General features: G+C 55.5%; 1 protein-coding gene across 25 annotated transcripts in view; it reads right to left on the bottom strand.

Annotated features, from left to right (window-relative positions):
• Positions 1 to 14,111, bottom strand: part of MYT1L (myelin transcription factor 1 like) — a 403,856-nt gene that overhangs the window by 83,493 nt on the left and 306,252 nt on the right. For 22 of the 25 annotated variants that reach the window (XM_072771259.1, XM_072771262.1, XM_072771272.1 and 19 more), the window contains 2 exons: positions 5,019 to 5,996; positions 437 to 571 (listed from right to left, as the gene is read on the bottom strand). In XM_072771259.1, the coding sequence (XP_072627360.1) occupies positions 437 to 571; positions 5,019 to 5,996 (1,113 nt within the window). The remainder of the gene's footprint in view (positions 1 to 436; positions 572 to 5,018; positions 5,997 to 14,111) is intronic. The other 3 variants (XM_072771280.1, XM_072771284.1, XM_072771285.1) reach the window with 1 other exon arrangement.

Raw genomic sequence — 14,111 nt, 5'->3', positions numbered from 1 at the left:
CAGACCTCACAAGCAAAATGCAATAAAATGCAACTCTCCGTACTGGCTCGTCCGTACAGAAGTCTCCATAACCGGGCAAGAGGAGGCTCAAGCTCCTGTCCCTTGGGGGGTCATGGGAGCTCAGCTCCGCACGGGCCGTCCCGAGACTATCTGAATTCTCTTGGGTGACTTGTGAGAGGCGAGGGGGCTGGCGACGTGCCTGGGGCCCCCCCGGCCCGTCCGCGAGGGACAGCGCCAGGGGCAGGGTGGACCGCCGTCCTGGGCCATCTAGCGATAGGGACAGCTCGTCCTGGCTGAGGTGCCCGTCAGGACAGGAGGGGGAGGAGACGGGGTTCGAGGTGGAGCTGCACTGACATGGGATGACAGGCACGTGGGTGACACAGACAGGGCCGTGGGCGTGCGCGCCCCCACGGGCATTGGCGGAACACGGACTTACTTTCCGGAGGGACCCTATCTTTGTGCGGGCATCCAGATAGACTGCGGTGATGTGGGTAAAGCCCGGTTACGTGGCCAGTTCCATCACACCCCGGGGTGGGACACTTGCTCTCTTTCTTTTCTGCTCTCGAGGGATCTAAAAGCGACAACAGGTGTCAAGAGAATGAAATTTTTTTTCTTTTTCTTTTTTCTTTTTTACCCATCGAAGACAAATGTGATTCATTAACAACCTGAAGAGACCTTGATAAATAAAGAAAATCAGCAGGTGTCAGGGGTGAGAGGCTGTGACATTGACTTGCGTAGGTACCTCTTGGGTTTTGGGGTAGGCTTTTTTCTTTTTTTTTTGACCTTACACGGTGTCATCGCGAATCATAAAATATTTTATGTTCTTTGCTGGTGGAAAAAAATGAAAAAAAAAAAAAAAAAAGAGAGAGACTATCCCTACCTTCGTTCCTGATCGTTTTCCCGTGTGTTACATGACAAGCTGTGTTGCTCAAAGAAATCAACATAAAGAATGATGACACAGTGACCTTCTAAGAGAGCAAGCCTCTCGGTGATCCCCCCCACCCCCGCCTGCCGCTCTGTTACATCCCACGGGGAGCACAGCGTCCCCCGTGCACTCTGCAGGGCCGTGTCTGTCCCGCCGGGCGCCGTAACTGTTTACGGCATTAGGTGCAAAGTTTTAGCGCTGCTGGAGTTTGGCATCTTGCGACACCGCTCCACAGCACACCGACCTGGAGATTCTCTGCAACAAGCTGAACTCTTAGAAGGCACTGTAAGCAAATGAACCAGAATGGTGGGATCCCACCCGACAGGGGAGATGGGCAATAAAACAAAAATGTTTCAGAAGCTGCTGGAGCAACCATTTGTCTTGATTTCTTCATCTGTACTCGGAACCAGAGGAAGGATCTTAGGATGCTGTGCATGCATAAACAAAATCAGGAGGTGATGGTTTTATACAGCCCTGCTGGCGCTCTGCACCGCCGGTCGAGGGAGGAGCAGAGCGGACCACGGGTCGAACGTGAATGCCAGATGCCAGAGATGCAACGCTATTGCTAGGAAAGTTATTTCTCTAATCCAGAATTGACCACGCTTCGTCAATGTGCAGAAAACAGCTCCAGAAGATATTTCTAAGGGAAAGCTCAGACCAGGTTGTCATCTAAGGCTGCAAAACGTCGTTTTTGAGCCAGTTTTTGAAAACCAGCAGCACAGATCGTCCACAGATGGTGACTGTGGTGGTTTGGTGCAGGGAGAGTGCGGTTAACAGTTTCCTTAGGGGCGTAACACTTTCCTATCAATGTCTCATTAACCAGGCCAATCGAGACAGCGAGGAAATGTAGGTTTGGTTCAAGTTTTATGACCTCGTATGGACTTTCTTCCTAAGTCATGCATGCGACCTTGAAGGAGACAAAGGGCTCACGGGAAGAAATAAACAATTTTATGTTTATGTAAAAAAACCTCACCCTCCTTTCTGTTTTTAGCTAGCATTTTATTCTGGGTAATAAATACATCTTTCAGGTCGTGGGTCTGTAAACCAGTGCGGTGCTGGAGGGGCATGCCCTGGACACGGCCGCCAGCGACTCGCTGCCCTCACGGAAGGTCAGAGTCTCCAAAGACGACCTGATACCATGTCGTGGCTTCGGTTTCTAAATATCTTACTGGAGCTTCCCTTACACATGCGATCAAAAAACCTAGCATTTTATTGCCTTTTACTTAGTTTCATAATAATGTTAGTATGACTTAATTAATGTAAATATGAAATAGTAAGTGCACAGTAATAGTTTCAGAGGAAAATATTCATTATTAAAGATCATAAGCTAAATGTAAATAGCATGTAAAGGTAAAAGCCTACATTGTGACCATTATTCATCCTTAAGTGACTCTTTTTCATTAGCACACTTACAATTTCCTAACGAATTTCATTAGGTCTCAGATTTCCAAAGTGTTCTGAAGTTCAGTGCAGATCTGTATAGAATTAAGTGCTCAAACAATTTCAGTTTTTGGAGGACACAAGGGTATAATCTCCTCTCGATGCCGCTCGCCTCCGCCATCCCCTCCCCTCGCATGCTGATTTCCAGAAATCCCAGTTGAAGGTAAACATTCAAGCAAACACAAAACAACCAAGCAAGCAAACAGACCAGTAATTCAACTGAGAACCCTGCGAGAACGTCTAGAAAAAAAAAAAAAATCGTGCGCTGGATTTAGCTTGCTCCCTTTCCTCCCTTTCAAGTGGATGCTTGAGGAGAAGAAAGACAGAGGAGTTTCATGATGAACTTACTTTGTTTTAGCTCAAGATTTTGGAAAAGATTGCTCATTTATAATTTAAATCATTTCAAGGAGATCGTGTATAAACGAGAACTGGTGCAATAAGGCAACAACGAAGCTGGAAATAAAGACTGTTGGTAAGCTATGCGGTTGTAGGAATTGTCCGTTGGCCGTGTTGGTAAAATGTCATATCATGTATATTTTTAGTAAGGAGGGCATTAATTTCCTTGGCCCACTCTGGTGTCTCTGCTTGGTTTTATTTAATCGGTTCTGAACGTACCTACGGATATCCTGAGAAAAGACCTGGGAACGGAGTGGAACACACGTACGGAATGGGAGAGCTTGGCTCAGAGGAAGGAATCTACAGAAACAGGTAGAGTCAGGGGTCAATGCTTCTGACTCATCGGGAAGATCCATACCCCAACCCTTCCCCCGTTTCAGGGAAAAGCACATCTCAGGTTTTACTGTTTGTTCCCACCTCAGCCCCATCTGTTGAAGGGAAGCAAGCAGTTTGAATTCCATTTCTTGCAAAAAAAAATAAAAAATAAAAAAATAAAATAACAATGACAAAGCAAAATGAGTAAGGGTCTACAGAAAGCTGCTGGGTTTAAGGGAACCACAGAAGCCAAAGAAGCCAGGGCGACATGGAATCTGCGATGCCCCGTGAGCCCACACGTTCCCGAGGTTCGTTGCCGCATCCCTTGCTGCCAGCTCCACCATGAAACCCGCTCTACCGACTTCTGACACGTGAGGCCTCAGTCCAACTGAGCCGCCCCGTGAGAAAGGACACTACTTTCTTCCTACAAGTGTCTGGTTCCTATGAGTCTCAAACATCCAGCTCAAACGTCCTGGTGGGTTGCACTATGGTTGTGCGCACACATGCTGCTTCACGGTCTTACTGCACCCAGAGCAAGCTGACGCTCGGCTGGGCTAGCGCCTGTCCCCTTTCCTCAGATGCCGCACCCCCTGGAAGGTCCCCCTTCGCCTCCCGAACTGAAACGGTGGTCAGCGCTCAAGCACCTGCCGCGTCGAGAACCCGACGGGCCTCTGGCTAAGGTTTGTCTCCAGCTGGGCTTCGGTTAGAGCGATGCCACAGGAGCGATGCACATGTACATTGAGAGGAGACTACACACCTAGGTCACAACGGGAGAAACTGGTTCTCTGATCATTTGAGGTTTCCATAGCAACTGATTTTCAAGCCAAATTCCTGAACCTCAGCATCAGATCCACAGTGAGGAAACCCAGTCTTTGCAAGGAATAGAACACAAGGTAAGACAGAGGATGTGCTTTGTTACTAACGTGGAAGGGTTTAAGGAATTACCAGCTTCCTTTTTGAAATGGCTTCTGACTTTAGGTCTTGTAACCGAGATGCCCACAGTCTCGAGGCTCCTCGTGGGGTTAAGTCATAACCAGCTCGTATCACAAGTGGACACGGTTCTTATTGCAAACACAGGGCCAGTCATCCATTCATGTCTAAACACTCCGTAGATGCACTGACTCTGTGTTTGCTTTATGTAGGAAGATGCGTGAAAATATGGGCCTGTAGAGCTCATAAATGAAAATCTGCTGAAACTATCGTGTTGGGTGGTTTTTGAGTATTTCGCCATAAAGTAGGCGCCATAACCGTTTCCACAGAATGGAATGGAATCAGTGAGCGGGAATGAACATCCTGAAGGAATAACTATCGATCTCAGCTCAGGACACACCACGCCTTGCATAGCAAACGGCTCCCATTACTCACTATCTTAAGATAATTAATGTGCAGTCACTGCCCTTCTCTTACGTTATAGGTCATTCTGTTTCTGTTCGATTTCTATGAGGGCATGTTTTCTATGGGGGGGGAGGTGTTTCATCAATAAGTGTCACTTGGTTGATAATTTTATAAATCATGATGCCACCTACCCGTTCCGATACATAAAATACATGTCTCATCCCTGATTGGCTACTCATTGCATGAGCCCTCGCCACTCCACATAGACTCTGCTTCGTGTGTAAGAACGCAGGCTCACGCTAACGTTTCCTATCACGCGCTGTGTTTGCGCGCTAGCCCTGTCTTTCCAAGGCAAGCCTCTCCCGCTGAAACGTGTCACTCATCTGCTCTGATGGGACATTGGGCTGCTTTGTGCATCTCCCAGACAAATATCTTATTCGCTCTTCAGAAACACAATCACAAAATGTAATTCTGTAATCAGCTCTAAAGAGATGGGCATCAGTGATAAGACTTAGCGTGATGCACACTTCCTTTGTGGAGCATCATTGGCATCTTTCACCCTAGCTCCTGTTTTCATGAGGCAACTTACGTTAGGTAGAAATATTACCTTTACCATAGTATGGCTTTTTGACATGGCTGTCACTGGACTTAGGCTTCCTCTCCTCCCCGGGAAGCTGTCTTGGCGACTGCTCCTCGTACGACCGCACATTGTCCCGCCTTCCGGCCTCCATCGCCATCTTGTCCCTCATGGCCTTCGCTCTCTCTGTTTCCAAAGCAATGGCTTTCTCCAAGAGGGTCAGGTTTCCCTTGGTCATGTCAAACACCTCCTCAGACCTGTCCGAGTTCACGGAGGTGGTGTCGTCGTCTCGTTCGTGATACCCATCCTCCTTTGCACAGCTGGAGAAAGTTCTAGACCTGGGGCTCAGCTGCTCCTCGAGCCGCATCAGGTTCATCATGTCGGAGTAATTCCTGTCCGGCGTCCTCCCCGCGAAGTCGTCCTCTTGCCGGACGTGCTGGCGGATGTTCATGTTCTGCTGCTGGCTCCTGTCCTGCGGGTTGGTCTCGCTCAGTTTCCGAGCCAGGTCGAAGCACTGGTTCCGCAGGCACTCCAGGCTGCTCAGACACACCTCCTCGTCGCTCTCCTCCACCATTTTGTCCATGAGCCCGTTGTTCATGGGCTTGCCCAGCATCACGTAGTTCATGTTCCTGCTGTCCTGCTGCGACAGGGAGTCTGCGTACGCTCTGTCGTTGAGGTTTTCCGCGAGCACCACCCCGTGTCCCTGGGCCAGCAGCTTCAGGGAGTCCACTGTCTCTCTCACCACGTCGCTGTCCAGGTCCAGGCTCAGCTCGCTCTTGCGGCCCAGCGCCTCGTTCCGATCGCTGCCGTCCTCCAGGCTCGTGGAGGTGTTGCTGTTCATCTCCGACTCCGTTCTGGCCCGGTAGGCCGCGTCCTCGGCGATCTTGCCGAGGTTCAGCAAGGACTTGGCCACCAGCTCATCGTAATTATCGTACTCCTCGTTGTTGTTGTCGTCCTTCTCCGTGTCTTGCATTATTCGAGAATTGTGACAGCTCATTTGATGGTCTTCTGCAAAGAAGATAAAAAAAAAAGGGACAAAAAAGAAAAGAAAAGGAAAAAGTGGCTAGAACTTGAAGTTTAGTGGCAACAGCATGGAAAGCAAGTCAATGGCACGTCAAAACCCTGCTCACTGTGTACTGGAGACGAAGCCCCGCGTGTGGCGGGGCTGGAGCTGTGCCACCGAGGGCACGGATTGCGCTACAGCCGGGGGCCCGCGGGAAGCCCTTGCTAGGAACTTTCCATTTCCTTAATTATTCTTAAAATGAGCCAGTCTATGTGGTATGTGTAATTCTAAAATATGAATTTTTCATTCTAAATTTTACGAGTGACTTTTATCTTTTATTGGCTTTATTTATTTGCAGCCCAAGCAGATGCGTGATAATTACACTCATCGTATTACCAGGCTTTCTAAGAGTTCATGAACTTGACTCGTTACCGACTCTTAGACAGATGTTCGCAGCAATTGCTTTTAAATTGTTTGTTTTCACAGTGATGCTCAGGAACCACAGTGGAAGGCCTCGGGCTCTGGCAGTGGCGCCGCCACCTACGCTGGGCGTTGGGTGTCAGGAGCGCACGTGTGGACTGAATGACGCTATTTCGAATGTTCTATCTTATAGACAGTGTGTCACGGTCCACGGAGAGGCAACAGGAATGTGCGGCCAAAGTTTAGAAACTACATCTAATTAACGGTGGTTCCCACATTCGTATCTCAGGTTTGAAAGGGCGGGAGGGACGGGGGTGCGCTTGCCCCGGGGGAGCCCAGAAAGCTCCGGGGCGCGTGCGGTCAGCGGCGCGCCTGGGACCCGGACGCTGCGGCCTTTACCGTGACCGCGGCACCCCGGGTTTGCCCGCCTCCCCGCGTCAGGAGCTGCGCTGCTGGGAACACCGTCCGGACGAGCACTACGTCCAGTCTCCAAAAACGTGTCGGACAACTTGCTAAAACAACACCAGGTTAAAAAAATTATATAAAACTCCTGTTTTTCACCCAAAATGTATTCTAACACTCAAGGAATATCTGGGACGTGCATGTCTGTCCCCCGTGCTGCAGGGTCGCGAGCACGGGTGCTTCCAATGCAGGACTGACGGGCGGGCTCCGGGAGCTCCCCTCCCCCAGCCCTCAGACTGGCTGCAGGGAACCCCACGCCGCCATCACACCCACCTTCTGTCTCTGTGATTAAAAAAAACCAAAACACAAAACAGAACAAAGGAGAATCGCTCCAGTTCAGCAACGTGCTGGAGGAAGGAGGTGCACCGATTAGCACTAAGTACCTGTTCCCTCACGGCTGAGCTGGGGTGTCCCCGGGGCCTCCGTTATGACGTCATGCTGATCCCTCCGAGGAGACTTCGGCCGGGCACCGACACATCAGTGACGATGTTCTGCTGGCCCACAGAGCAAATCAACAGCTTTTAAACATCTAACGCGTCTTTCTAAGCATCGGCAAGTCAAGTTTCCCATATGTTAGTCATAGAGCGTCGCCCTTTGTCTACAGCACATCGGGTCTGTTTTCTGGATAATCCCTATCAATCCCTTTCTTTAGCATAAAGGATACACGTGTTCCCGAGGAGCGGCAAGGGGAGAGACACCCGACCCCGGGAGCACAACCAGGGACCGGCTGGACGCTTCTGACTGGCATGCCCGCCGCCCCCTTGGTGCAGGGCTCCAGGTCCCGGACGCCGATGGCAATCCTGTCCTGGTGGATGCATGCACATGTAAAAGTCACATTCTCCTCTCCACGTACACACTGTGGCTTCTGTATCCACGGGCTGTGAGCGGCGGCGCGGCTCCCGGGCAGCCTGGCCCCTGCCGCACCGAGTGGGGCTCTGAGGCCACCCCGCTGTGCCCGCCAAGACCCAGCCGTGATGCGAATCAATACATACGCTTGAAACCACGGAAGCACGAGCACCATCTTGGGGCATTTTCCAAGATGAGTCAAAGAAGAAAACATGTCAGGCAACATGTATTATTTTTATGATTTTCTCTTAACTTCCTGTTGTGAGACGCGCCTTAGCATCCTGAAGGACGTAGGAAGGAGGAGACGGATGGAGGCGCGAACGGGAAACAGAGGCCTGTGTCACCCCTTGGTGACAAACCGTGGGAGAGGCTCAACCGTGGGAGAGGCTGCACGGGGACCGTGGCTGTGACCCGCACCTCATGGAGGTGAACACCTCCCTCCACATTTAGGTTTAGTTGACTTCTGTTAATTCTCCACCCTCTGAATCCTAGGGTTGCCTTCAGTTCCTTGGTCCCAAGTAGGAAAGGTCTTTGCTGTTACAGCCCCTGTGCCCCCTACGCCTCGCCCTCCTGGTAACCGGGCACCTGTTCCTCTCTCACTTGATCCCTGAGCTATGTACCCCCACAGAGGCGAGACAGCCATTGTGCAGGAGCCTGCAACCTCACCCCATGCATGGGGCGGGGGTGGGGGGACGGGACGGCCATGGTACACAAGCCTGCAGCCTTGCCCCACGCATGGGGTGGGGGGACGGCCATGGTGCATGAGCCTGTAGCCTTGTCCCACACACCACGCACCGGGGGGAGGGGGGGGCAGGACAGCCACAGCGCAAGAGCCTTCAGCTTTGCACGAGCCTGCAGCCTTGCCCCATGCATGGGGAGGATGGGATGGCCATGGTGCACAAGCCTGCAGCCCCGTCCCATGTACCACGCACCAGGGTGGGGGGACGGCCATGGTGCAGGAGACTGCAACCTCTCCCCATGCACGGGGGAGACAGGATGGCCATGGTGCAAGAGCCTGCAGCTTTGCACAAGCCTGCAGCCTTGCCCCATGCATGGGGAGGATGGGATGGGCATGGTACACGAGGCTGCAGCCTTGTCCCACACACCACACACGGGGGAGGGGGTGGGGGAGAACGGGACGGCCACGGTGCAGGGGCCTGCAGCCTTGCCCCATGCACGGGGAGGATGGGATGGGCATGGTACATGAGCCTGCAGCCTCGTCCCACGCACCACACACGGGGGTGTGTGGGGGGAATGGGACGACCATGGCACAGGGGCCTACAGCAAGCACCACCGCCTCCAAGGTGCCCTCCAGCTCTGGGTCGTGATAGTGGGCTTCACAAGAGCAGATGAACCGCACCGCGGTCACAGACATGTCAGAGCAAAGATCAACGGGGTACTTGAGAACACGAGCCGGTCAGGTGACTCGTCCACTGCTCACTAGTGTGTGGAGCTGGGGGCACCGCAGGCCTGACCCCTCTGGGGAGCTTCTACGGGAAGCGCGAGGAAGCTCCGTGGAAAGACCCCACACGGTGAAGGCGGTCTGCACGTGGTGGCCAGGCTTCCTGTGGACGCAGCGCCCCCAGAGCAGGAGCCAGGGGAAGCGGGCCTCTCTGGGAACAGGCCGGGGAACTGTGTTCGCGTGGGGCTACGCGGACGGCGGCACGGCGTGGCTCTTCCTCCCCGTTTGGCGTCGTGTGCGGCTGCATGACCGCCATCCGTGCGGGTGGGGGTGGCAGTAGACGGTGCCAACTGCCAGGACTGCTTGCAGGTTATTGGGGTTTCTCAGTTCCTGGCATCTGGCCACCTGGAAACGTCCGTGACATAGTCAGCTGTTCTGACGTGGGCGGTGGGCGCGGCCGGCGGGCAGCAAGCAGGCTCCACGCGCCCACTGGCACCGGCCTCCGCCAGGGCTCGAAGCGCTTACGGTCAGCAGGGACGATTCCATCTCTGGTTTTGGGATTTCAGGCAATTTATCCCTCTGCTTCGCTTGTGCCGAGGCTAAAACGATGTGGTCCACGCGGAAGGGGGCACGACCCGCGTGCTGGCCGGGGCTAAGCGACATGGCTCCGCCGGTCCACAGCCTGGACCTGCGGCCGCACGAACCCCGGGGCTCACGGGGCCAGCGGTCCATCACAGACGGACAACGTGTTGCTGTGAAAAACCTGTGGGTCACCAGCTGCATAAAAGACCCTAACTTTCTACACTGGAGTTTGGGGAGGAGCCCAAAGAACCTCAGTTTTCTTTTTGTGGTTTTCTGTGGTAAGTGTGCGCCCCGCAAAGCCACGAGGTCACAGACACGAGGCAGAGCCACGGACATCACGCGGCGGCGGAGTGAGGGGTCCGGGCCCAGAGGCACAGGCTGCTCAGCGCCCGGGCCCACGCGCCCTCGTGGCAGCTCCAGGGGCTTTTCTGAAATCTCGTGGGTGTGAATCTTACCTCCCTGGAGTCGGACTGTTATGAACAATTTATACTTAACAGTGACCATTAGGGAACCAGAAAGAGATCTGAAAGGAAAATCACGTAGGGTTTCTTCGGCACTTTCACGACTGCGATTTGATGGGGGGAGCTCTGCGGATTTCGATGTTATAATGACAAGCACTGGCTGTCCGGTGCGTTGTCTCAAAAAAATACATTCGAGACCCAGCTCTGGACTCTTCCAATATCCAGTCCTGATTGTGTTGCTCTTTCTAGCCTTTCAAATAAGCCCTGGGCAAGCAAACACACAACAGATTAAAAAGGAAAAAAAAAAAAAAAGACAAGGAAAAAAAAAACCCAGAAAAACAAAACAGAAAGGAGAGAGCCCACATCAAAGCAGGAGATGCTCTAGACTTTCCAGGGCACAGGTGCTGGGGTCTGGGAGCGACCCCCCAAGGGGCTCCAAGCAACAAAGCCCGTTGTTCCTCAGGACGGCAGTGCGTGGGTCGAGGTATCTCATTACAGAAATAAATGAACATCACAACTTATTTTTGACTTATAAGTAGGCAAGGGTGGTAAAACCTTGGATTCCAATGACTGTGCTGGTGTTTTAACAGCCGCTGCAAGTACAGGAAAGCGGGAGCGGGGCAGCCGTCGCTCGACGGGGAAGGTGGGGTCAGGTGCTCCCGCAGGCGGGGTTGCCCGGCAGAGACGGCTGCGCTCTGCGGCCCCAAGGCCTGTGTGTGTCCTGAGCAGCCCTGGGAGCACCCCTGACCCCACAGACGACAGATGGAGCCCGGACGGTCCAGCTGCTGCTGCCCACCAGAGCAGGGGCCACAGGATGCTGGGGGCGGCACTGTGTCCACTTCGGAGCAGCTGGATGGCGCAGCTCTCATGCCCAGACCTGGACGCTCCATCCAGACTCTTCTCTTCCAGACGGACCTTCCGCTCTTTGTGACATGCGGTTCTCATGTCTCATCCCCAGACTGCTTCGGGATGACTTGAGGACTTGGTTATGACACCAGCCGTGGCTTGTCAGCTTGCTTAGCCTGTCAACGCCTGAGGCCCGACCCTGGGGTCCGATCAGGTGTGCAGGGGAGGCCAGGAACCAGGGAGCGTCCAGACGGGCTTCAGGGACCAGCAGGTGCATAACGCCGTGTGGATGAAAACATGAGGGAATCCAGGGGGTGGGAGGGGGGCAGGGGGCGGACTCCCTGGGTGAGGAGGCTGCACAGGGGGCTGGGAGGACTGCAGGGAGGATGGAGACCACCTGGGTGAGGAGGCTGTGGAGGGGGCTGGGAGGACCGCAGGGAGGACGGAGACCACCTGGGTGAGGAGGCTGTGAAGCGGGCTGGGGAGGACCGCAGGGAGGATGGAGACCACCTGAGTGAGGAGGCTGCGCAGGGGCTGGGGAGGACTGCAGGGAGGACGGAGACCACCTGGGTGAGGCCGTGCGGGGGGCTGGGGAGGACCAGAGGGAGGACAGAGACCACCTGGGTGAGGAGGCTGCGCAGGGGGCTGGGGAGGACCGCAGGGAGGATGGAGACCACCTGGATGAGGAAGCTGTACAGGGGCTGGGGAGGATCGCAGGGAGGACGGAGACCACCTGGGTGAGGAGGCTGTGAAGCGGGCTGGGGAGAACCGCAGGGAGGATGGAGACCACCTGGGTGAGGAAGCTGTGCAGGGGGCTGGGGAGGACCGCAGGGAGGACAGGGACCACCTGGGTGAGGAGGCTGCACAGGGGGCTGGGGAGGACCGCAGGGAGGACAGGGACCACCTGGGTGAGGAGGCTGTGCAAGGGCTGGGGAGGACCGCAGGGAGGACGAGGACCACCTGGGTGAAGAAGTTGTGCAGGGGCTGGGGAGGACCGCAGGGAGGACAGGGACCCCCCACCACTGTGCTCACGACGGCCCTCTCCTGTACGTGACCCCTGCTGCCAGCCCTCTCCCTGAGCCCAGGTAGAGTGACGGGAGCTCCCCCTCTGCCCTCATCCTCCTCAAATACCCCAGGTGTGCTCTGGGGCAGGTGTGGAGTGCTTCCTCTGAGGGAGCAGAGAAGCGTCCCACGTGCCCAGGTGCTGGTCATTCCTGCAGCCTCCTCTCCCGCGATGAGCCCCGGGGCCCCCATACCCTCCCCGAGGCCTCGCCCCCGTCCTGACGGAGGGGGCTGAACCCTAGGCCTGTTCGCCACCGAAGTCCCCATGAGCAGGAAGGGGCGGGGAGTCTCTGAACTGAGAGCTGGAGGGAGGGCTGCCCATGCACGTCCGGTTGGAGGACCCCAGCCAGTCCCCCTCTAGCGTCGACGGTCACATTTCCTGGTCGTGGTCCTCCCAACGATGTTGGTTGTCTTAGTTTCAGCCTTAGGGGAACTTCCCGATGAGGTCTGCCCACGTTCCCCGTCGAAGCAGTGGCTACAATGATCCGAGCAGAGATGTGCCCTCACGACCCTTGTCAGCTCGCGTAGGCGAAGGACGCCCGAGCCCACTCCACTCCACTCCAGAGCCCAGAGCCCAGAGCCCAGACCCCGTCCCCAGTGACGTTTTCTTAGGATCCTTGCATGTCAATTCGGGAAAGAGTTGTTGATAGGCCCCCATCGGGACTTTCACACTAGAAGACACGTGGGTCCGTCAGGTCGAAGCAGCCTGTGTGTGTCCCGGTGCCCTTGGGGGTGAGCCTTGCCACCGCGGCCACCCCGGGCCCCCCGGGCCCTCACGATGCTGACCCGCTCTCCAGAACTTGCCGATATCCAGGGGTTCAGAAATGGGCCAATCTCACCCATCAGTCACCCGGGACCTCAGAGGATCCAGGTGAGGAAGGCCTGTCGGAGAAGCGACTCGTGCTCCCCGTTCTGTGTGGGTAGGTGAGCCGGCTGGTGAGGCTCGCGGGGACCCCCGGCTCACAGGGAGCCCCGCCCCCGCTGGGAACGAGTGCTCAGAGGAGCACGGCACCTCGCTGGGGGGCACTGCGTTCACTGAGCGGCCGCAGGCCTCCCTGGATTCCCGCCTGGCAGGAAGCTCTGCTCCGGCGGGTCCCCCCCACCCTGACCCAGCACAGGTAAAGCGCGGGCATAGGGCTGTGTGGAGGCGCGGGGCCCGGCTGGGGTCCGGGCCGCCCCAGTGCCCGGGAAGGGCCCTCTGCTCTTCCACATTGAATGTGTCCCTCCTTTTGCTCAACAGACGCACGCGCTGCAGGCTCACGAGGCACGGGGCACGCCCAGAAACTCGGTGCTGGCGCCAGGGTGCGGAGGAACTCTGCTCACACAGACCAACAAATACTCAAAATCTCTTGCAATTAAATGTTTACAATGAGAGGTTGCGGGGCGCCTGGGCGGCTCAGCCCGTGGAGCCTCCGGCTCTTGATTTTGGCTCCGGTCGTGACCTCAGGGTGGGATCGAGCCCCGGGTCAGGCTGCACGCCAAGCAGGGAGTCTGCTTGGGGTTCTGCATCCCTCCGCCCCTCCCCCATGCACTCTCTCTCTCTCTCTCCAAAAATAAAAAAAAAGATTAAAAAATAAATTGAATGAAATCTGACATGTGATTTCCAAATTGATGCTGAAAAATATGTGGAATTAGTTGGTTTTGCTTTTACATAAGGACAGCAGAGACCGCCCACCCCAAGTGATCTCCCTGTGCCCTGTGAGGGCAGCGGGGTGGCTCCCAGGCCGAGGCGGCATCGATGGGCACCGTCGTCCCCCAAGCAGGAAGGCTTCGCGGGCCGGCGTGGTCTCTGTGTGCGGAGCTCCACGCGGGCAGGAAGGTGCCGTGGGGCACCGGGTCCTGCTTAGCCGGCCTCCCCGCGGGGAGAGGCGGAGACGGCCTCCGCCCTTGCTGGCCTCGCCCCTCCTCACCCTTGCGCTGCAGGGGCCGAAGGAGGGTTGGTTACACGTGGGGACTGGGTGGTCCTGCCAGGCTGGGTAGTAGTCGGAGCCTCCCGGGCCCCGTCCCCCTCACCTGGGATTCTCTGTTCCCACCAGCAC

This window comes from Canis lupus, chromosome 12 (genome assembly GCF_048164855.1).
Source record: "Canis lupus baileyi chromosome 12, mCanLup2.hap1, whole genome shotgun sequence".
Taxonomy (NCBI): Eukaryota; Metazoa; Chordata; class Mammalia; order Carnivora; family Canidae; genus Canis; species Canis lupus.
The sequence above is the reverse complement of the archived record's forward strand: the minus strand, read 5'-3'. Positions and strand labels throughout refer to the sequence as shown.